The 25,123-nt window shown below is 37.9% G+C and overlaps 1 protein-coding gene across 1 annotated transcript in view; it reads left to right on the top strand.

Annotated features, from left to right (window-relative positions):
- Positions 1 to 25,123, top strand: part of dock8 (dedicator of cytokinesis 8) — a 176,461-nt gene that overhangs the window by 122,125 nt on the left and 29,213 nt on the right. The window contains exons 34-40 of the mRNA XM_055161427.1: positions 235 to 331; positions 745 to 879; positions 4,172 to 4,324; positions 14,744 to 14,902; positions 15,342 to 15,442; positions 19,999 to 20,191; positions 23,712 to 23,855. Of these exons, the coding sequence (XP_055017402.1) occupies positions 235 to 331; positions 745 to 879; positions 4,172 to 4,324; positions 14,744 to 14,902; positions 15,342 to 15,442; positions 19,999 to 20,191; positions 23,712 to 23,855 (982 nt within the window). The remainder of the gene's footprint in view (positions 1 to 234; positions 332 to 744; positions 880 to 4,171; positions 4,325 to 14,743; positions 14,903 to 15,341; positions 15,443 to 19,998; positions 20,192 to 23,711; positions 23,856 to 25,123) is intronic.

Here is a 25,123-nt window from a genome sequence, read left to right as displayed (position 1 = left end):
AAAATCTGCCAAACAGCGAGGCCGCGCAAGGTGAATCGTGTTATAGTGAGGGACGAATGTAAACTGTATGCTGTGTTTTATTGCTTTAAGTCTCTTGAAAAACATGCATTGTTACTGTGAGCAGGTCGCCTCTCCACAGATCTTTCCTAACTTTCCCAGCTAGTCTCCATGGAAATGAATAAGTTTAATGCCATATGTGTGTTAAATCTGTTTTTTTATTTGTCTTTTTATCAGAACAAAAGCAGAATTGGACCAAGAAGCTTTGATCAGTGGAAATTTGGCCACGGAAGCAAACCTCATCGTTCTGGATCTGCTGGAAACCATTGTACAGGTAATACCTTAGAAAAACACATTTTCATATACCCAAAGCAATAAAAATGAGAAAGAAAAAAGTAAACAGTGCATATTAAAGCTATATTGTGGATATGGGTTTATAAACAATAACTGCAATCCCAATTTTCTCCTTCAATCTTACCTGAAAACTCAAATAACTATAATATTTCTGTGCTCTACAATGTTCATAATGGTTCAGCTTCCTGTTGCATTTTACATAAACCAGAATGAGTCAAAATTACCAAGCTATTTTTATCCTCAAATCTGACTAAAAACATTAAAATTCATTCTCCTTGACAATTTTGAAATCTCAGTCTGCATAAATAATATCTACTTACCATCACTTAGGAACACTCACCAAGCCCAAGTATAAAGTAATTATCAAACTGAGTGCTTTTGCCTTGTGTCCAGGCGGTGCCACTGGCTGATTGTAAGGACAGTGTGGTGGGTGGGGTCCTTAGGGTGCTCCTTCACTCCCTCACCTGTAATCAGAGCACCACGTTCCTCTGTCACACCTTCAGCACACTACGGGCGCTCATCGTCAAGGTAACATGTCTCTTTATCTATTTATTTTCTGTTGATACTTTGCTGCTGATGGCATTAACGTTTATGTGCCGCTATTTAGACATTGACGTGCAATTGTCGTAGCCGTATAAACATTATTTTTCATGTGTCCTACTACATTTTATTATTTATTTTATTATAATTATTTTTTATTCTGAGTAGCGGTACTTTACTATTTTTCAAACATTCCACTTTTCCGACATGAGTACCGTATTTTTCGGACTATAAGTCGCTCTGGAGTTTAAGTCGCATCAGGCAAAAAATGCGTAGTGAAGAAGAAAAAACATATACTATAAGTTGCCCTGGACTATAACTCTCACTTTTTTGGGGAAATTTATTATAATTTTATTTATATATTAACATAAATTTATATAAAATCAGAGACCAGGAACCAACATTTCATCTTGAAAGACAAGTAGTAATAACAATAGAACAGGCTGTTAACGTAACATATCAACAATTATTCAGACAACTACAGAATAACAACAACAGAACATAACAAGTTTACCAAACTCTCAATCTCACTCCAAATCACTAAATCCATTGAATTCTTCATCCTTGGTGTCACTTCTGAGCAACTCCACGACCTCCGGAGGTAAATAGAGCGCCGCTTTCTCTTCTGTGTAGCTGTCGTCAGACTCAGCATCAGTTCCAGTTAGAATTATTCCAGCCTTTCTGAATCCCGACAGGATGGTTTCGGTGTCACTGAAGTCACTTAAAGTTTAAATGTTCAGTGGTACAGAGGTACTGGTGCGATTGACTGACATGATACAGACAGGACAGTGGCTCTTTCTGCAGGAGACATGCGCAGTAGAGTGAAGTGACAGTGGCACAGGAGTAATAGTAGTAGCAGATACTGACACACAAACCTAGAGCGCCCTCTCCAGGCTGTCAGTGTGAACATTTTTATATATAAGTCGCACTCGTGTATAAGTCGTAGGACCCCATCCATGAGAAAAACCTACAACGGTAATATTAATGTGATAGCCTGTTCTACTCGCTCATACCAAAAATGGCCTGTTATCAGCGGCATGAGCTCAGGTGTAGAAATGCTGAGTGGTCATTAAACGATTCACGAGATTTGAGATTCACAAAATTGCCTTTTAATAGCAAGAAGAGGCAAACAAATGTTGCCTAAGGGTCACGTAGTTGTCAGGTCGGCCTATTGTGCTGATGCGGGTCAGAATAGCGATACTAAAAAGTGTCGGGATGTCAGAATAGCCAGCGAACCCCGTCATCAACATTTCCTGGGGGCGGGTGCTAACTGTAAGCACTGCTCTGTCTGAGGCTTTTGTTAGATTTTAATCTGAGTTTTATTTTAACACAATCTGACCAGAAAGAATTGATTTAGCTGGAACTACAACACACAAGCTGATTTTGTGCCTCTAAACAAATCTCTCACAGATAATCTTACACATTTTTTTGTCAGTGTTTTTGCTAATGTGTCACCATGATAACTAATGAACATTCCACCAATAGAGATACATGTAGTACACCCCCAGCGTGATGTCACTGCAAAGTATCAATTACAATTTTACACCTTCTCTTATGCAGGCTATTACAGCGAATTTCAACCAAAAACAACAAGAGAATTGGGAGAATATTCATGCTCGTGGATGTGATCATGAATAGTGATCCGCAGTTTCATGCACACCAAAATCTGATTATCTGATTTCTGGACTTTTAATTTTATTTAAATGGCATGCTAATCGCGAAATCTGATGTGAGTAATCAGAGAGACCATGATCAGAAAGAAATTAGAAGATTTTGCTGATGCCATTTTAATCATCTTTTTACTCGAAAAATTGGGTAATAATGAGATTTTGAGTGTGCGTGTAACCGCAGCCGGGGGTTATAAGAACTAAAATTGGTAACACTTAGTAACTACACTTTTAAAAGCCTTAACAAAGCATGAGCAAAGACTAGATTCATAATGGACAACTTGTTTTTTAAGAATGATTCAGGCTTAATCAGTACTCCTAACCATAATTCCTAACCATAACTCCCTTAAATTAATTTTGTAATCCTGATTAATTTAATTCTTTACATTGTTATTAAAGCTGATGACTCTGGAAATAGAATTGAGTAAAAAAAAAAAACTATTACCGTAAATTCCAGACTATAAACTGCTACTTTTTTCTCACACTTTGAACCTTGCGTCTAATAAAACGATGCAGCGAATATATGGATGGATTATTTGTTTGGCACTTTGTCCATTCATATGTACGGTTTATGGTTTGGCAACACAGAGGATACGAGCGCAGCCTGAGTGCAGAAAACATCGCTGTCTGTGCGGTTTATACCTGGCTCTAGTGCTAGAGATATTGTCAGCGCACTCAAATTGTTTATTGCCATGTGATAAAATAAGTTATGATGCTAAATGAACATTAGTGAGGGGGATACGTCTTACCCGAATGTGTAAATGACGAGAAGAAACGTGTCAAACTTCAGTACCCGGACATCCACTCATACCTGATTGACAGAACTGACCCTGCTCCTGAGAGACTCTGAAATCTGCTGAAATCCTCCAAGACACTGACATGATACAGACAGGACAGTGACTCTTTCTGCAGGAGACATGCGCAATAGAGTGCAGGGAGAGGTGGGGGTGATGTGTCGAGGAAGATTCTAGTTTGATTGTGTTTTGAACAGTTATTTTGCGCTTCATACACTCACCCTCCTCATGGAAACACACGGAGAAATGCAGATGATGCAGCTTTTAAGTTAAAGGTGATTGATGTGGCTGTGAAAGAAGGAAACAGAGCTGCTGCACGTGAGTCGCTGGTGAGACTTTGGTGACGGCAGCAAGACAAACTGACTCAATTCAAAAAGATGACAAAAGATTTCAGAGGCAATAAAAGCAGACAGCCCGAACTTCATAATCTTCTTTAAGACGTGGACACCTGCGACTTATATTCAAATGCAGCATATATATGTACAATTTAAAAATTTAGTTAAAATTTAGTTGATGAGGCTTATATTCAGGTGCGCTCAATAGTCTGGAAATTACGGTATAAGTTCCTGATCTATGATTGGAAGCATAGACAACCCTCACTCCCCTCTACACAGATCAGACTTGGCACACATGCTTGTCACCATGGAGATAAGTCTAATGTCATTTTATCATACTGTGGCATATTTCCATGGCGACAAGCAGATAGCAGACCCTTCACCAGAAATGTTACATAGTGTACCTTAAATGTGGCTGACCTTTTCCCACCTTTGTTGCTGTATATGTGATTATTTCTTTATTTTTTGTGTATTTGTTGTTCAGTTTGGAGACCTGCTGTTCGAGGAGGAGGCGGAGCAGTGTTCAGATCTGTGTCAGAAGGTGCTCCAGTACTGCAGCAGCCCAGTGGACGAGAACAGGAGCCAGGCCTGTGCCACTCTCTACCTCATCATGAGATACAGCTACAGCAACGCCAGCGTAAGAAAACAAATAACCTGCTCATCCTGTTTTGTTGGTAATATTTTGATAACTCAGCCTACAATATTTAACTTTGATTGTTAAAGCAGACCTATGAGGCAAAATCACCTTTCAGTTTTTTAGCCATGTCATAGTTGTTCCTTCTTCTCATTCACCCTCTCGAAGTTGTATTTGGAGTGATTCGTGCATGTTTAAGCAATCTTTAATCAGTTATTTTCAAAACGCCATATTCCTCATCAACCTGGCTTTCGCCCACTGCTCTGTACTTACTTCCTTCTCCAAACTGATTTTCATAATTGGTAGGATTTGGTTTGCATGATTCATCAGCCGGTTTCACTTCGTGGAAACCGTCTGACCTCGCAGCATTAGGATTCGTTTGCTGAATGGTAGACGGGTACTTTTTTATTTCAAGAATTTGGTCATGATGTATGTAATGCACCAAATCCCGTAGGAAGAAGCGCAATAGTGTCTTTCCCTTGATAAAATTCACCAAACATTCTCTTTGTTTCAACTTTAAATCTTTGATCTTGGGAATCATTGCCAACACAGAAGGTATGTCTTCGTCTACATCCATTTCAACTGCTTTGTTTACTGTTGTGCTGTACCACAAAAGGGACCCAGACAGGCGCTTGAGTTTGATGTTATGGCTTTACATTTCTTCGCTGATTGGTCGGTGCGCGGTCTACAACTTCCGGGGTTCTTGCAAACCATGTAGTGTATTCTGATTCCTGACCTAGTCGCTGGAGAGAAATTAAATTGAGCAGAGACACTAGGTGGCACCAGCCTGCCTAGGATTTGGTAGCATCAGAAAGTAAAATTTGAAACCTAAAAAAAGCCAAACTGGGAATAAAATGTAAAGTTTTTTTCATAAAATCTTAAATATAACTAGAAAAGCACTCAGAGAGCGCAGACCTCCGCCAAGGACTACCCCCATTTTTTATATAAATTGCGATAAAATCAGTCTTCTGGATCAGATCCGGATCAGCCTTTGGAATATGAAAGAGGATCCCATTGTCCATCCCTGAGTCAAATTTCATGGGGTTTGGTCAATAATTAACCGAGATATTGAGAAACAGAAAACAGACAAAATTCAAAGATCCAGAACCAAACAAAAAACAAACAGAAAATTTCAAAACAGGCGGCAAAAACATAACCTCCTTGGCGGAGGTAATGATCTTAATTGTGTTGTAGTTGGCACATTCAGTGGCCTATGGGCTTGTCACAATCTGACACAAACACATTTTGAATTGTGGTCTAGAGCAACAAAAATATCACGCAGTTTAAAACTTTTGTATGCTACTGGCACAAAAGTCTTAAAGCAGAACAACCCCAGTAATCTTTATTTGCCAAGGAAAATCCCATTGAGATGACTAATCTCTTCTTCCAGGGAGCCGTTGCCAAGACAGCAGCACAGATCAGTCATAACATCAACACACATTTGGACAATTACACATCACTATACAATGTTACCTAAAACAGTTACAGAGCAGAGATTCAATTTCCAAACCTTTCAGAATGTATTTAAACTGGCCTTTTGTAACCAGTTATTTTAGTTTCCAGACATTTTCTAAATTATTCTGGGTTCAAGGTGCAGGATATTGAAACAAACTATATTACAGCACACTGAGATACATAAATAGACGAATAAAAATCGTTTGTGCAATGCTCAGCCCACGAGGTTCCCAGGCTCCCACGCGACAATTCTCAATAAATGTACAAAAGTAGTAGACAAGATAATGCACTACAACTTCACAAACCTGATGCGATGTGCAGTAGTTTCATTAGCGGGATTTACGCTGATTGTGTTGGGATGGCGCTCTGAAGGGGGAGTGACTTAAGGAATGGAGACTTCTGAAGGCCTGTTTACACGAGAACGCTTGCGGGTAAAAACGACAAAATATTTTATCGAAAGTGCCTTTTGTTTAGACGGTGATGCTGTTTTGGGGCTTGAAATCACAAAATCTGAAATCACCCTCCAGAGTCTGTAGTGTTTCCATTTACACTGCCCAAGACGCAAAACTCTGTTCAGATCTGCTCACGTCCTGTACACATTTACATCACATACATCACCATCTAGCGTCACCACCTAGGCTCCTGGCATGCATACACAATCAAATTCTACACACTTTTGCGTCACTTTGTGTACGCAGATTTCCTCCGAAAAATGCTTGTCTAAATGTGGAAAAAAAAGTGAAGATGCGCCGCCACTTTTGCGTCTTCTGTTCAGACCGTCGTCCTATAAACGCAGCCTAAAACATTTTAATATGTTGTTTTTGGTTACATTTTCAAAATAATAAGAAGTAACATGTTGATCTAAATATGTTTTGTGTTAGCAGAGAAGAAAGAAAGAACAAGTGAAAGAAGTAAAGTGAAATATTCAACACTTTGGTAAAATGTTACGGTGCAAAAAAATAAGAAATACGCCAAATATATCCAATATATGGAACCCAAAAATGTTTATTCCTCTGAAATGTCTGCAGGAATATAACAATATCCAGTCTCTTGATTTGATATTTTCATGATACACATCTCACGGTTTGATATGTATTGCAATATTTTGTTAAGACAAAATATGCTTGTTTTCTGTCGTAATCCGAAGAATTAAGATTTAAAAGTTCTTAATAAATTTTTTTCATGATGTAGGTTGGACTGAAACAGAGCAAAGGATCATGGTACATGTAGTTCTCTCTGGTTTTTAGCTATTGCTGCACCATAACAATGAATTGAATCAAAAATATTGAAATATCGATATATCGTATAATTTAATGTGACGATCATAGGCTGCTGTATCGATATATCGTCAAGAGTATTATTTAGTATATTTTACTAAATTATTTTGTTAGAGCACTACAGTTGTGTTGCTTGTTTTCATGGTTTTGATGATTAAAATGTTTTTGTTTCATATGAACTTTGTACAAGAAGTGGTTTAACAAAGACTTTTAGTATCATAGGCACAATTTAGCCCTTATTTTTATTGAACCGTATCGAATCGATTTGAAATATATTGGATCAAATCGTAAGCTCACTGTATTGAGATATGTATCGTATCGTGGCCTGTGTGTCGAGATATGTATCGTATCGGCAACATGTTAATGATACCCAGCTCTAGTGATTGCCCACGATATTATTATGAGACTTCTGACGATACACCATCACAATATTTCTGTTATTGTTATATTCCTACTATTTATTAGGACAGGTTTAGTAAAATGTAGTTCTCTTTGTATCTTTTCCTCCATGTTTGTGTATCTCACCAGCACAGAGACAAACCCTGAGCTGAAATGGGCCCGATCCATCCATTGAGCCATGGGGCAAATGTCAGGCATCTTTTACCTTTCTATTTCATGAAACCCTATCCTTAGCTCTACGATTGCAGAGGAAATTGCATTTATGTCATATTAAATTGAATTTGGCCTCACATGTGACTTATAAATTACCCAGATTTATGTCGTAATGCCCTCTACAGAGACAGGGGGAGGAGATGCTGGCTCACATCCTATCCTCTTTTCTCTCTTTCTCTCTCTCCCTCTTTCCACTGCGTTCCCTCTGCAGCTTTAATGCCTTTTCCAATGTCTATTTTGAGCCCGCCGAAAAGTTTCAGTTGAAGGATGGTCTCCGAGTCGGCGAAGGAGAGATCGGTCATTGTCTTTTTCTCCATGTTCCCTCCCTCTGTAACTAATAGCAGCCAGACGTCTGTGAGTGTGTGGCTTGGGTCTCCACATACCGAGCTGTGATATGTGCTATGTATCCTCTGCGGACACTGAGATCATATGAAGTCATGAATCAAGTTTCTAAGGGAAATCTGCTTAGCCAAAATCACATAAGCCAGAGCTATATAGACTCCATTTATCGCTTCATAGCGTTGAGTTGCTATAGAAACAATTATTTTTTGTGAAGTTGAAGCAAATAATACTACATCCATACTCAAATAAACGCAGCTAAATCTGATTTAAAGGTCTTTGCACTGGGGGACACGGGTCGGTTGCATTGCTATTTCAGGGGGCCCCAGACAAAGTAGTTGCTTCTACTACTTAGGTCTGTCACGTTAACGCATTTTGAACTGTGATATATTGTTCTCGTAAATATAGACGATATAGAACGATAATATTGAAACAAATACATACTCAAGAGCAGATTTAAACAACAAAATCTTTTCTAAAAGTTCAGAAAAGATCCAGCTTTGTCCTAATTATGTATTTTTTTCAGCACTGATTTCTGCTAAAATCAATACTCATTTTAGTATCTGTTTTTATACAACTTAATATATAGTGTTAGTAAATTAACTTGTGTAGTTAGTGTCTTAAAATCAACATCGCTTTAGTACTTGGCTCACTCAGATCCAGTGATCAGTGCACTTACGTCCCTTTGGTTGACTCTGACCAGCCACTTTAAGCTAATTTGGAATTACAAAATAAACATATTTTATAATATTTTATTTTAGAGGTGTTTTTAAATGGCATTTTTTGTAAGGCAACCTCACTTTTTCATTGCTTAATCATAACATAAACTCTTACCAGCTCGTCAAATCAATGCTATTTACTGCTTTTTAATATAAAAATACAATTAATAATATGCAGAATTGAGCTTGGCCCTCCTCAATAGTTTCTCCTGTGGCCCCATGGAAAAAAATAATTGCCCACCCCTGGTCTGGAATGTTCCACAGTACAGATTGAACCTATCTATCCCAATGGAGACAAGCAGGGGTGTACAAAAATATTGAAATATCGATATATCATATCGTTTAATGTGATAATACAGTATCGATGTCGTGGGCTGCTGTATCAATATATCACCAAGAGGATTTTTTGGTTTATTTTACCAAATTATTTTGTTACAGTTTTTACAGTTTTGTTGCATGTTTGGAGGAAGAAAACTCGTGTATGCGACACATTTGACATTTTCACTGTTTTGATGATTAAAATGTTTGTGTTTCATATTAACTTTGCACAAGAAGTAGTTAAACAAAGACTTTTAGTATTACAGCCATGATTTAGACATTATTTTTTAGTGAACCGTATTGAATCGATTTGAAAAAATATATTGTATCAAATTTAAAGTGCACTTTATATATATATAATATATATATATATATATATATATATATATATATATATATATATATATATATATATATATATATATATATATATATATATATATATATATATATATATATATATATATATATATATATATATATATATATATATATATATATATATATATATATATATATATATATATATATATATATATATATATATATATATATATATATATATATATATACGTATATATCGTATATATCATATCGTTGCCTATGTATCGAGGTATGTATTGTATTGGCAACTTCTTAATGATACCCAGCACTAGAGACAAGCAGGTTACATCACTACACTACATTACGATTCAGATCTATGGAGAGTCTCCTCTATTCACTGAAGGAATTAATGTATTTTTGAGCAATAGAAGCACCTGTAAAGACTAAATGTTAGATTTATATGTTTAATGTCATATCATGGAACATGCCAGGGAAAGCAATAACATCTATGGAGACAAGAAAGCAGCTGACCCTCCTCTGGAAAAGTTGAACCATGCACCTTTAAGAAAAGAACAGAAAAAAAACAAATTATATACAATTATGTAAGAGATAGCAGAGATGTTTTTCAAAGGGTTTCGGTGATTGCAGTATTGTTGTATAGTATCTCTTTGCTCCTTCCTTATCCGATAACTGCATTTCAGTGAGTACTTCCTGCTTGTACATCTATATGTCTTAATGTAAGTCACATGCAGAAGGCTTTGTACCATTCAGACCTTTTCTCCCACTGTTCCTGTCCTCTCCGCTGTTTGTTTATATGCAGTAAACAGAAGGAGCTCAGAGCTAAATTAGCGTAGCAGCCCTATGACTCATTCATACAGAGACGTGTCTGGTTCTCCCATTGTTTATGTATTCATGCTGCACCATCTGTCAAATATTGTTTTCTTCCCATTATGTACCATTTTGGCTTAAATGTCAATCAAATTATGTTGTATGTAAAAAATAAGCAGGATTCTATCAGCGAGTGTAACTCAAGATAGATACAGATATATTCATAGTTATGTGAAGTAAGTCAACTGCAGATCTACCTATATGTTGTTGTTGTTGTTTTTTTCATGACCGATGCTGATGCCGATATTTTGAATCTTTTGCAAATTATGTCATTTTAATTTATGGCAGTCCCAGTGTATCATAAACCTTCAAGAGATCATTTTGAGCAGTTATCTTTTTGCATTTAAGTGGTTAAATAAAGCTCTTTAGGAAGCAGGTCGGCCAAAACAAAAACATCGACCTGTGCTGAAGATTTAAGGCTGATAGCTGATTCACTAAAAAGTCTCTAAAGTCAGCTAAATGTAGGTAAGGAACAGGATTTAAAGCAAACAGCTAATCTCTCCAAAGAATTAAGGTTTCTGCCAGTGTTCAGTGTTCATAAATAGATTCAAAGTTGGCTTCAAATTTGTTGCAACTTTCAAAAAATCTAACTGTTAAGATCTGGTTAATAAAAGTGTATAACTATAAGCTATATAAACATGCTTTATAAACATGTAAACTAGTGCTATAGGTTTTAATTTACTGTCCATAAACTCACGTGAAATCATAATTGTACTATTATTCTGTCAAAGATGAGGATATTCTTCACAGCGACACATCTGAGATTTTAAGATGAGCTTGAATTTTAACAAAAAATTGAGAAACTTATGATGACTGTTCCTAAAAAGTGCAGAAAGACATTGAGAAAACTGTGCAGACAAGACAAAATAATGTTATTATGATATTTACAGACAGTGGACAGCATATTAAGACCTATTACGGAAATGACTTTTGCGAGCTTTTAACCATATTATAATTGTTTCCCTTCTCATTTACCCACTCAAAATTGTATTTAGAGTAAATCATGCCTGTTTGAGTAATCTTGAAGTAAACTTGTGAATCCAATCGGTAACATTTCAATAACACACTTTTCTTTTGAAAATTCTAAGTTTGAATTTTCCTTTTAAACTTCACAGTCATTATTTGACTTTTTCCAGTCTGGATCCTCGATATACCTTGGAGCCCGTAATTGGCCCATATCCAGGGTTGTCTTAAGCAATCATTTAGCCTGGTTTGAAGCGCACAGGGGCATTTATATGGGCACACACAGAGACGGGGCAGTGACGGGTGGTTAGACTTTGCCTGTGCTCGGTTGAACAGAATGGGGCCGTAGAGATGATCCATGGGTGATTATGTCTCTGCTAATGGGACATCATTTCACACTTAGCTGCTCAAGACAGAGAGAGGTAGGACTTCACTATCAAACTGCCTCTCTCTGCAAAAAAAGGGAAATCTAGTAAATCACGAACTTGATTTTAAAGCTGCACTGTGTAGCTTTTCGAGTTACAGGTCAGGTCTGTGGAAAGACGACCTGCTTAGAATAAGAAAGCGTGTTTTCAAGGCATTTTCAAAGAGCTCATATTATGCTATTTTCTGATCTATGTTCTAATGTTGTGGAGCTGTGTTTTGTTTCATTCTGATTGACACAGAATACGCTCCACTGTGTTTTTAAACTCCATACACCTTCACTAGAACCATTTGGATGATTTCAGTCCTAGATGAAATTGCCCATCTCTTCTGACCTAAAGATAAAGTACCGTATTTTCTGGACTATTAAGCGCACCTGAATATACGTCACATCAACAAAATTTTAACTAAATTTTTAAATTGTACATATATAGGCCGCACTTGAATATAAGCTGCAGGTGTCCACGTTTTTGTTTTCATGTTCGGGTCGTCTGCTTTTATCGCCTCTGAAAACTTTTGTCGTCTTTTTGCATTGAGTCAGTTCGTCACTCTGCCGTCACCAAAATCTCACCATCGACTCATTGATGCCGAGTTCACGTGCAGCAGCTCTGTTTCCTTCTTTCACAGCCACGTTAGTCACATTTAACTTAAAGGCTGCATTCTCTGCATTTCTTTGTGTGTTTTCCGTGAGGAGGGTGTGTGTATGAAGAGCAAAATAACTGTTCAAAACACAATCAAACTAGAATTTTCCATGATGCATCACACCATCTCTCCCTGTGCTCTACTGCGCATGTCTCCTGCAGAAAGAGCCACTGTCCTGTCTGTATCATGTCAGCGTCTTGTAGGATTTCAGCAGATTTCAGACTCTCTCGGGGGCGGGGTTAGTTCTATCAGTCAGGTATGATTGGATGTCCGGCTATTGAAGTTTGAGACGTTTCTTCTTGTCATTGTTAATTTAGCATCACAACTTATTTTATCACATGACGATAAACTATTTGAGTGCGCTGACAGTATCGCGAGCTAGTGTAGCAACTTCATGTTAACCCTAGATCCATGTGTAACCGCACAAACAGCGGTGTTTTCTGCACTCAGGCTGCGCATATCCACAGTGTTGCCAAACCATAGACCATATATATGAATGGACAATGTGCCAAACAAAGAATCCGTCCATTTTATTAGCCGCAGGGTTCAAAGTGTGAGAAAAAAGTAGTGGCTTATAGATCCGAAATTACGGTATAGCTGTTAACTTGAAAAATACAGCTTCATAACATCACAAGGTGGAACAGAGCCTTAGGATTTTGAGTTTTGGAGATGCAGACAGACTAATAATCCAGGATTACTCAAACATGTGTACGTAAATGAAACAAAACACAACTCCAGGTATGTTTTTGAGGTGGTAGCAACATTATAACATGGTTTAAAGCTCACAGGAGTCAATTTTGCGTAATATAGCATCTTTAATATTTGCAAGTTGAACAGTTTATGTATCACTTTTGGCGTAATATACTGTAATTGGAAGAAAGATGCATACAAATCCATAATTATTTGCTGCGGTTGTTTACTAACAAGGCTAACAAACCACTCTAAACCAATGCTGTCAAAACATAACCTAGAGAACAGACAGTACATTATGCATTTTCTGAGCTCAGAGGCAACAGTGTGAAGGCTGTGGCTCATCTCAAATGCTTTCTTTCTTTGCAGACATTCACTAGTGTTTCATATGTCCCCAGAAGTTGTTTCTATGATTAATTTATTCTGTGGTTTTCAGATGGTCTGAGGGAGGCTCTGCTAGAATCACAAGCTTTCACAACAAGGACGAATAAGTCTCAGATCCCTCCAGCTTTGAATATATGGATCTATGTGTCTGTATCTGTTAACACACTGTACTGTATGGTATAGTTAAGATAGCGTTAAACAACTGGAAAACAAAATAAGTTGAATGTTAAAGGTCCTATGACAATGAGCTTTAAGCCATGTTATAATGGTTTTACCTCACCAAAAACATACCTGGATTTGTGTTTTGTTTCATTCACTCACCCTGCATTATTAGTTTGTCTATTTTGTGATGTCCAGTTAACAGCCTCCTTTTACCTTTAGTTCAGTAGAGTTTGAAAACACAGTGGAGCTCACCCTTTATTACCACATGAGAGAAGAGCTCATCCCTAATATGCAGGGTTTGTGTGTTAAACATGTGTGAATGTAACAAAACTCCAGGTATGTTTTTGATGAGGGAACAACATTATTAGCCTGATTCATCAGACGATTTCACTTCGTAGAAACTGTCTGACCTCGCAGCATTAGGATTCATTCGCTTGATGGTAGGCGGGTACTTTTTTTAATTTAACCAATCGCTGCTATTTGGTCGTTGACGTATCTAACGGGACTAACCGCTATATTAAGCTTTTCCCAAATCCCGTAGGAAGAAGGGCAATAACGTCTTTCCCCTCACCAAACATTCTCTTTGTTCCGGCTTAAATCCTTGATCTCAGAAATCGTTGCCAACACAAAATGTACGGTTTCATCTACATTTACCTCAACCGCTTTGTTTACTGTTGTGCTGTACCACAAAAGGGACCCAGACAGGCGCTTGAGTTTGACGTCATGGCTTCACAGCTCTTCACTTTGACTGGCCAGTGTGCGGTCTACAACTTCTGGGATTCTTGCAAACCATGTAGTGTATTCTGATTCCTGACCTAGTCGCTGGAGAGAAATTAAATTGAGCGGAGGCACTAGGTGGCTTATAATTTTGCTTAGAAAATTGCGTAATGTGGGCCCTTTACGTCCAGGTGATATGACATAAAATTTCCTTGAAAACCACTGAGCCACTTCTTTTCTCCACCCACTTCTCCTCATCAGGTCGACTTAACCAATCACAGTGAAGCACGGAGTGAAAGAAGACTGTTGATCTCAGCAATGCAAAGTGAACATTAAAACTTTAACTGCATTTCATTTGGAACTAACCTAGGAATAAACCCAGGACGAAACCTGGACTAGACCAGGACCAAGTGTGCATTCCAATTATAATTAAACTGTGATCTTGACTTTAAAGAAATGTGATATTAATGATTTTGGGCATTTACTAATAATCTTATTTTGTCTTTCAGAATTTCTCCCGGGTGAAGATGCAGGTCACCATGTCTCTGGCGTCTCTCGTGGGACAATCCTCAGACTTCCAGGAGGAGCATTTACGGCGTTCACTCCGCACCATCTTGGCCTATGCAGAGGAGGACTCAGAGATGCAGAATACACAGCTACCCTCTCAGGTTGGGCTCCACGAATTGGCAAATATATCTAATTGCAGTTTTTCTGATAAGCAGTTTGGTTAGATTTGCAATTTCTGTTTTAATAATACGATTCTGAGTTCAGATATTAAACATATCCAGAAGAATTGACAAAAAGACTGAAATAGGAACTGACAAACTAATACAAGAATCTCATTTCAGAACAGTTTTGTGCAGATCTAAACTAGCGGTTAGCAGATTTTATGTAGAATAAGACAGGGTATACCTATGGGTACCTCAACCTTTATTTTGTTATTTGTGAAGAAAATGCCACCTTTACGATTTCCTTTCAAATTGTGATTTTGATTGCATTACACTGAATTTTCAGGCCTACTCACTGGCACAAAAACACTTCTGTAAAAATATATAATAAATGGATTTGTTTGACTTTTATATTATAATTTTCTGCCTCTGATTGTAGGTGGATGAGCTGCTAAGGAACCTGAACAGTATTTTGTCAGACACTGTCAAAATGAGAGAATTTCAAGAAGACCCTGAGATGTTGATGGATCTCATGTACAGGTATGTAACAGGGGTCTACAAAAGCAAGATGTCATACAAATCTATACTATATTTCTGTATGTACGAAACAAATTGTGTGCTATCTTAAAGGTCCTCTATGCAAAACTGACTCTTGTGAGCTTTAAGCCATGTTAGAATCTTGTTTTATCTCCTCAAAAACAAAACCTTGAGTTGTGTTTTGTTTCATTCACACATCTACAGTACATCTCCAAAGCTCAAAATGCTTCTGCACCACTTTAGACACAACAAAATCCAGGCACTCCAAAGAAGTGAAAATCGCACAAGGAAAAATACAGTCAAAAGGCCTTTATTTAGAGGGCCAAAGCCAACATGTTTTGACCAAATTGGTCTTCATCAGGGCTTTTGCTCTGCTCTGTTCCACCTTGTGATGTCATGTAGTGGTCGTTTTCAACTTAACAGCTGCTTTTTACCTTTTGTTCTGTAGAGATTGTCAATCCCAGGGCTCAAATGTGATTTTAGTAGAGAGTAGGAGTTTAAAAACGCAGTTAATACTTCCTGTATTAATAATAGTAATAATAATGCATCAGTTTTATATAGCGCTTTTCTGACCACCCAAAGACGCTTTACAGTGTGTTATTCATTCACTCTGTATTCAGTGGTGGTAAACTACTAACGTAATCGCAGTTGCTCTGGGGTAAACTCATGGAAGTGAGGCTGCCAATCTGCGCCATCGGCTCCTCTGTCCACTACCATCACTCACACACACTCCACTTTCATACTAGGCAATGAAGGTGAAGTGCCTTGCCTAAGGACACGACAATAGTTTTTGCGACTGGTGCCTCCTTATGCCACCTGATTTTCCCAGCGGTCTCTCATCCAAGTACTAACCAGACCCGGCCTTGCTTAGCTGACAGAAGTGAGAAGTTTGTGTGAATGAAACAAAACCCAACTCCAGTATATTTGTGATAAGAAAACAACATTATAACATAGACCAGATTTTTTTAAAAATGGACTATGTAACTTGTCTTGTGAGTATCTACACACATGTATTGTTATTTTATCCGGTAAACATTTTAAATCTTACTTCCAAATCATACTGTGCTGTCAGCCCCTCCTATAGATAACTATATTTAACAGAGGCACCATGGATTTTTTTAAGCTCAAATTGCCATCTAACGCTGCTGAATGCTACGTGTATCACTGTTTAAGACAAAAAAATTGGTGAACAAAGTAAGTACAGAGCAGTGGGCAAAAAACGAAATGTTCTGACCAATCTTGAAAGTACGAAAATAAAGATTAGACATGAATCTCTCCAAATACAACTTTCAGTGGGTAAATGAGAAAGGGAAACAATTATAATGTGGTTTAAAGCTCTTAAAAGTCAACTTTGCATAATATGTCAAAATGAAAACCCTCAAGAGACGAATTAATGCGAAAACAAGCAGTGGATAAAGGGGAGTAAATGGTTTTCATCTGTATTAATTTGTTCATGTTTTTTGTTACCTGTGTTCTCAGCTTTGTGAAGTATTTGCACTTGCAGTAACCTTTGACAGGCTTTGGAGTCTTAACAGAGTAAAACTCTAATTAAACAAGGATTTTATTTTAATTTTTTTTTTACAGAGGACATTATAACATTATAAAAACTGAAAAGATTTTTTGTAATTGTGGTTGTGGGTAAGCTTGCAGACTGGCTGGTTAAAGATCCTCTATTAACAAAACAGACTCATGTTTTTGATGATTTTTGATGATTTTAGTTTTTGTGTAACTGTTTTGTTTTTAAGTGCCTTATTTGTTGTTTTTCGGTGTTATATGTGGACCCCAGGAAGAGTAGCTGGTGTCACTGACATCAGCTAATGGAGATCTGAATAAAATCAAATCAAATGTGAGCTTTAAGCCATCTAATAATGTTGTTACCCCATCAAAAACATACAAAAAACAGTTTGAGTTTGAGAGTGTTTGAGTCATCATTTGTTCTTAGTCTGTCTACATTTCCAAAGCTCAAAATGCTCTGTTCCACCTTGTGATGTCGTGAAGTGGTAGATTTCAAATGAACAGCTCCTTTTACCTTTAGTTCAGTAGAGACTGGCAATTCCAGGTCTGAAATCATCCAAATGATTCTAGTGAAGGTGTGTGGAGTCTAAAAACACAGTGGAACATTTCCCATATTTTCACATGACATCACAAGGTGGAACAGCATTTTCTATTTGAGATAAGAACACAAAGATTTGCGTGTTAAACTTGTAAGTGAAACAAAACACAACTGCAGGTTTGTTTTTGATGGGGAAACAACATTGTAACATAGATCAGAAAATAGCATAATATGGGCAGTTTAATACACGCCTGATTCATCAGCCAGTTTCACTTTGCAGAAACCGTTTGCTCAACAGTAGGCGGGAACTTTTTAAATTTAACCAATCGCTGCTATTTGGTCATGACGTATGTAATGCGCCGCTAACTGGACTAACTGGTATATTAAGCTTTTCCCAAATCCCGTAGGAAGAAGGGCATTAACGTCTTTCCCCTTGAAAAAATTTGCCAAACATTGTCTTTGTTCCGGCTTTAAATCCTCGATCTTGGGAAACGTTGCCAACACAGAATGTATGGCTCTTCGCTGATTGGCTGGTGCCCGGACTTGCACTTGAGGGGTTCTTGCAAACTGTCTTGTGCATTCTGATTCATGACCTAGTCGCTGGAGAGAAATAAAATTGAGTGCAGGCACTAGGAGGCGCCAGCCTGGCTACTTTAATACCCCGTAAAATTAAAATAGCCTCTCTTTAAGTTGTTTTGTTGATTTTTATTCTCACAATAATTGCAACAGTAAAATTAGATATTGTGACATTCGCACTTGTTAATCCTTATCAACATTAGCCTTCCTGAACGTTCCTGTGCTGTTTCCTATTTCCCTGTGGTCTGCCTTGTTGTGCCTGTATTTGCTGCCCTCGCCATGGTAACCATGTGGTAGCAGTTTAGCCGTCTGATCTGGCTTTGTGTATATGCAAATCTAATGGAGTGTGTGTGTACAAATGCATGTACAGCACGAGAGGGACAGAGGACAAAGAAGGCTTACATGGTCTGTATGTTGACTTTGGCCCTTTTCACCTCAACACACTTCAGCTACAGCCCCATGTGCACTGTAAAAAGTACAATCGAATGTAATGACTGATCTGGTGGCTCTCAGTCTGAGCTTCTGATTTAAACTTGACTTGGTCTTGTTGTAGACTTTGTTCAGTCCTAGTTTAGTCCAGGTTTAGTACACATTTGATTAGTACCAATTTTAAAGGTGCACTGTGAAACTTCTAAGGTGGAGGATCTGAGATGTCATTTCTTTGCCTGCTTCACCGTATGACGCGTGACCTTGCATTTGTGCCGTTTAAGCAAAGTGTTTTACAGCTCAAAAATGCCTTTTTATGCAGCCTTAAATTCAAATATGATTCATGATTTGAACAACTTTTGGAAAATGTTAATGTCTTTACTTTTTGTATCAAAATATTTATGATTTTTAGTACCTTATAATGCGTTTAAATGTATTCGGATATTTTATAAACTGTAAATTACATACATGTTCCTACAATAATCAACAACCAATATATTAAGGCAATTATTTTACATTACCAATCACAAAAATAGTGTTTAAATCAATAATTCTGAAAAGAAGTGAGGAGAAACAAACACTAATTTGTGCATTACATCAAAAAAATCAATAGAAACAAAACACATTTTCATTTTTTTCCATGTCAGTATTTAGGTCCTCTGAACGGTGCATTGTGTAACTTTTCTGGTGGAGGGTTTGCGACCTGCTTTTCTCCATGGAGATGTTATTACTTTGTCTGAAACCTTTATATCTTCATGGAGACAAGTTACTGGTCAGATCTGTGGAGAGAGTCAGTTTTTCTACATATTTTGAGCTATAAACACCAGTAACTGAATAAATGCAAGGCGGAACATTCAAAGCTGAGCAATATCCATAGACATATTCATAGAAACAAGAAGGAGACAGACCCCTACCGAAAAGTTACACAATGCACCTTTTACAAATCAATTTCATGCCTATTTTTGTGCCATCTTTTTTTGTAGTATTTCTTATGTAAGTGGTGGTTCTGTCAGTGCTGGGGTCATTCCTCTTTACACTGTTAAACACATGTGTGGAGTGACCCGTGACTAATTTACACACAGGTTCACTGCAGAATTTACCTCAATGATTCACCTAAACATTTGGACTCCAGATGCATGGAACCACTGATGCAAATGGCCACTGGCTGCCTTTAAAATTCACTGTGTAACCTTGGAATAAACACAAGTGGGTGCTAATTTCGGCTGTAAAAAGAATTGCAAGCTGTTAGACCTCAATATAAACTCTAGCTATTTGACTTGCATTGTGTGACTTACCCGATGATTACACGTTTGTCTCCAAGGAGATGTTTTTGCCTCAGTATTCCATAGCTTTATTGCTGAAAAACACCATCAAAAACATGAAATCTTACTCTGAGCTTGGTCGCCTCTCCGCAGACTTGACATCGGCTTCAAAGTGTCAATAGATTTTTCTTTATGCAGATTATCAGGAAGCTCAAATGTACCGTGTTCTTTTTATCTTTCAGGATCGCTAAGGGTTACCAGACGTCTCCTGACCTCCGCCTGACCTGGCTGCAGAACATGGCAGAGAAACACAACAACAGGAAGTGCTACACGGAGTCGGCCATGTGTCTGGTGCACGCCGCCGCCCTGGTGGCAGAGTACCTGAGCATGCTGGAGGACCACAAGTACTTACCTGTGGGCAGCGTCACTTTCCAGGTACAGACTAACGTATCTTTAAACTACAATAAGGGTCAAAAGTTTTAGAACACCTTAATTTTTCTAGTTATTTATTGCAATTCAAGTCGTGCAAGTCCAAAGGAGTACACAGGAGGTTAAAAAAAAGGTAAACGATAACAAAAAAACAAGTCCAAGCTCTGCCAAAACTACCTCAGGAAAAAAGAACAAGATGGTAAACTTGAAAACATGGAGTGTCCAGCACAGTCTCCAGACTTAAACCCCAACGAGCTGGTTTGGGATGAACTGGACAGAAGAGTGAAAGCCAAGAAACCTACAAGTGCCACACATTTATGGGAACTTCTGCAACAGACTTGGGAAGCACTTTTTGAAGAATATTTGATTTCTATTGTAAAAAGAATGAGCCACGAGTGTGTTCAGCTGTTGTATCTGCCAAAGGTGGACACTTTGATGAATCAAAAGTTTAGAATACATTTTGGTCAACAGTAAACGGTAACAAACTGGAAAAAGTGTGGTGTTCTAAAACTTTTGACCAGTAGTGTATATATCAGGGTAGCCGCGGGGTCTTAAAAGTCTTTAAAAAGTCTTAAATTTCATGTTCCTAAATTAAGGCCTGAAAAAGTCTTAAATTATGTTGTCCAAATCTTTATGTCTTAAATTTCATTAGCCTATTTTTCTGTTTACTCAACCGGTCTGCAGTGTAATGTTAAATGGAGATAAATAATAAATAATAATAAAAAAACAACAACGTGAAATCGCATGAATGAACGTCTAATTTGGAGTATGCGCAAACAATACTTTGGTTTGTGGCGCCGGCGACAATGAGTAAACAATCAGTAGAGTGCAGGAAGACATTGGATGGATCATGGGGAAGTGTCAGTTTAATGTGTGTGGCTTTTAGATTGTAGATTTAGTACCGTAGTTGGTTGGTCATTATTAGAATTGGCTCTGGTGTTTTTCGCCCACATAATGGGTGCAATGTTGGACTTAATTTTCATTTAAATGGTCTTAAAATGGTCTTAAAAAGTCTTAAATTTCGTGTAGTCAAACCTGGGGATACCCTGATCTATGTATGAAGTGCACTCAGGGTTGAAATGGTTATGGAAATCCTAGAAACGTCAGAAAATTTTAGTCTCTCTTTCACGCAAGTACAGCGGTCTTTTAAACTATCATTAGGCTACTATGATTATTTCTGAATGTCTGCGCCTTTTGTTTAAAAGAGACGATAATAAATGCACTGACAGTATTCTGAATGTTAAAAAACTATAAAACCAAACCATAAGGTGAGTGGAAAGAGTTAACATTTCATATTTAGCCCTAAAAGTATGATCAGTTCTGCACATGTAGGTGCTGTAAAGTCATGGAAAATTCACTTTAGGTCATGAAAAAGTCATGGAAAAGCTTTGAAATTTTGTCAGTGAAAAGGAGTTGGAACCCTGTGCACTATGTATGAACTGTATTTTTAAAAGAAACTTTGAATTCTGTTAATTTCAGAAGCAGCTGTTACATTTCTCTATTACTTATAGATACAAGCTTACATTTTTAATCTATTTTTCTGAGCTATGAAGGAGGGAAGATTATTTCAATAGAGGGACTTACTTTGTCCCTCTATTCTTATAAAACGAAGCCCATATAAAATAATGTGTAATTATGTCTTGAAATGTCCTTGAATGCTCCACATTATGGCATTAAGCATGACTCAGTGGAGATACACAAGTGATGCCACAAGGTTCAGGTCAGATCTGGTATTTTTGAGAAACAGAAACACTTGAATGAGTAAATAGATAAGTTTACATCACATTTCAGGTAAATAACAGTAACCTTTCCAAGCTTTTAACTGTGGCAGGATCCAGAAAAGTTACACAGTGCACCTTTAATTTACAAGTACAAAAGTATGGCCCAACAAGATCTCTTCATGACCCAAGAATTCCCCATATCTTACCATTCAGATTATAGTCATTTAATAATGCAAATCTATTTATACTATACTACTACTACTACTACTATATATATATATATATATATATATATATATAGTCCACATCTTGTAAAATACGAAAGCTGCACTTTCAGTAAAAATGAAACCTTTTCCATCATGTAGATCTCTTGCACAATGTCAATCCAGTTCTCAATTGTTGGTCACTCAGGTTTAAGGCACTTCCTTTTTTATTGCCTTTTTCCTTGTTGCCAATAGAATACAGAGTAATCTCTTGTTTGTGTTGTTAAAACCGTCTAATATTAAGTTACCAAGATACAAAGTTTCAAACGACAGGGTATACTCAGTGTTGGGAAGGTGACTTTTAAAATGTATTCCCCTACAGATTACAGATTACATACCTCAAAATGTAGTTTGTAACATAATCCATTAAATTACTTAAAGTGAGTAACGTAATCTGAATACTTTGGATTACTTGATTTGCTGTAGAGAAGCAAAGACTAAGATATCGCAACATAAGATGTTTTGTTTGCTAAAAGAAAATAAAAATCCCAGACTTTACTTAACGGTATTAAAAATATTATTGATAAAAGAGGAGGAGATACGTCCACGCAGCCTGGTTTAGTCCTCTTAACTCCTGTTTTAGTCCTGGTTTAGTCTGTTTTAGTCCTGGTTTAGTCCTGGTTTAGTCCTAGTTTAGTCCTGGTTTAGTCCTTTTTTTAGACCTGGTTTAGACCTGGTTTTAGACCTGGTTTAGACCTGGTTTAGAAATGGTTTTAGTCCTGGTTTTAGACCTGGTTTAGACCTGGTTTAGATCTAGTTTAGAAATGGTTTTAGTCCTGGTTTAGTCCTGGTTTTAGACCTGGTTTTAGACCTGGTTTAGACCTGGTTTAGAAATGGTTTTAGTCCTGATTTAGACCTAGTTTAGACCTGGTTTAGATCTAGTTTAGAAATGGTTTTAGTCCTGGTTTAGACCTAGTTTAGACCTGGTTTTAGTTCTGGTTTTGACCTGGTTTTAGTCCTGGTTTAGTCCTGGTTTAGACCTAGTTTAGACCTGGTTTTAGTCCTGGTTTAGTCCTGGTTTAGTCCTGGTTTAATCCTGGTTTAGTCCTGGTTTAATCTTGGTTTAGACTTGGTTTAGACCTGGTTTAGATCTAGTTTAGACCTGGTTTAGTCCCCAACACAGGGTATACTATATATTTTTTATTATGACTTTGCCTCTGTCCATCGGGGGGAGCTGTGTTCTCATAATAATTGCCCATCATTTTCTCCCTAACCCTTGTCGTGCTTCTGCTGCTAAACACACAAAGCCTTTGAAGCCGTGGAGGGGAGAGGGGCTTGGGTGGTCCTCAGAGAGTCTGGGATCAGTTTGTCCCATGAACTAAAGCAGTTATCGGAACAACACGGAAACTGCTATTGACGACCTGTGTCCACCCCGGCCTCTGTGGGGAGTATGTCCAGGACAGTCTAAGTCGGCACCTCATCGATCGAATGTTCATCAAATTAGCGCCGTTTCAGTCTGTGGGACATCTACCTGTTAAAGTTATCCTCCTTATTGATTATCTGATTAGTGAGGTAATTGATTGATTTGCCCTCCCTCTGTAGAACATCTCTCCTAACGTGCTGGAGGAGTCTGCCGTGTCCGATGACATCCTGTCCCCCGATGAAGACGGCGTGTGCTCGGGGCGGTACTTCACGGAGAGCGGTTTGGTCGGGCTTCTGGAGCAGGCTGCAGAGCTGTTCAGCAACGTGAGATTTCCAAACTGATCTTGTTTAGGTTTTAAAGGTCCAAAGGCAAAATTGATCCCTGTGAGCTTTAGTTTAATGTTGCCTCATCAAAAACATACCTGGAGCTGAACCAGGACTGAACCAAAACTGAACCAGATTTAAAATAGGAATAAAGCAGGACTAAAGCAGAACTAAACCAGGACTGAATCAGTACTAAATCAGGTCTAAACCAGGACTAGACTAGGACTAAACCAGGACTAGACTAGGACTAAACCAGAATTGAACCAGGACTGAACCATGACTGAACCAGGACTAAATCAGGTCTAAACGAGGTCTAAACGAGGTCTAAACCAGGTCTAAACCAGGTCTAAACCAGGACTAAACCAGAATTAAACTAGAACTGAACCAGGACTAAACTAGGACTAAATCAGGTCCAAACCAAGAGTAAACTAGGACTAAAGTAGGACTAAACCAGGTCTAAACCAGGTCTAAACCAGGTCTAAACCAGGTCTAAACCAGGACTAAACCAGGACTAAACCAGAATTAAACTAGAACTGAACCAGGACTAAACTAGGACTAAATCAGGTCTAAACCAAGACTAAACTAGGACTAAACTAGGACTAAACCAGGTCTAAACCAGGACTAAGTCAGGACTACACTAGGACTACACTAGGACTACACTAGGACTAAACTAGGACTAAACCAGGACTAAACTAGGTAAACCAGACTAACCAGAACTAACTAACCAGTAAACCAAGAACTCTAAACCAGGTCTAAACTAGACTAAACTAGGACTAAACCAGGTCTAAACCAGGACTAAGTCAGGACTACACTAGGACTACACTAGGACTACACTAGGACTACACTAGGACTAAACCAGGACTAAACTAGGACTAAACCAGGTCTAAACCAGGTCTAAACCAGGACTAAGTCAGGACTACACTAGGACTACACTAGGACTACACTAGGACTACTAGGACTAAACCAGGACTAAACTAGGACTAAATCAGGTCTAAACCAAGACTAAACTAGGACTAAACTAGGACTAAACCAGGTCTAAACCAGGTCTAAACCAGGACTAAGTCAGGACTACACTAGGACTACACTAGGACTAAACCAGGACTAAACCAGGACTAAACTAGGATTAAACCAGGTCTAAACCAGGTCTAAACGAGGACTAAGTCAGGACTACACTAGGACTACACTAGGACTAAACTAGGACTAAACCAGGACTAAATTATGTGTAAACCAGCACTGAACCAGAACTCAACCAAGACTGAACCAGTTTT

The sequence above is a fragment of the Boleophthalmus pectinirostris genome, unplaced genomic scaffold (genome assembly GCF_026225935.1).
Source record: "Boleophthalmus pectinirostris isolate CB_2022bp ecotype Guang Dong unplaced genomic scaffold, ASM2622593v1 HiC_scaffold_4, whole genome shotgun sequence".
Taxonomy (NCBI): Eukaryota; Metazoa; Chordata; class Actinopteri; order Gobiiformes; family Gobiidae; genus Boleophthalmus; species Boleophthalmus pectinirostris.
This window is presented reverse-complemented; position numbering and strand designations above follow the sequence as displayed.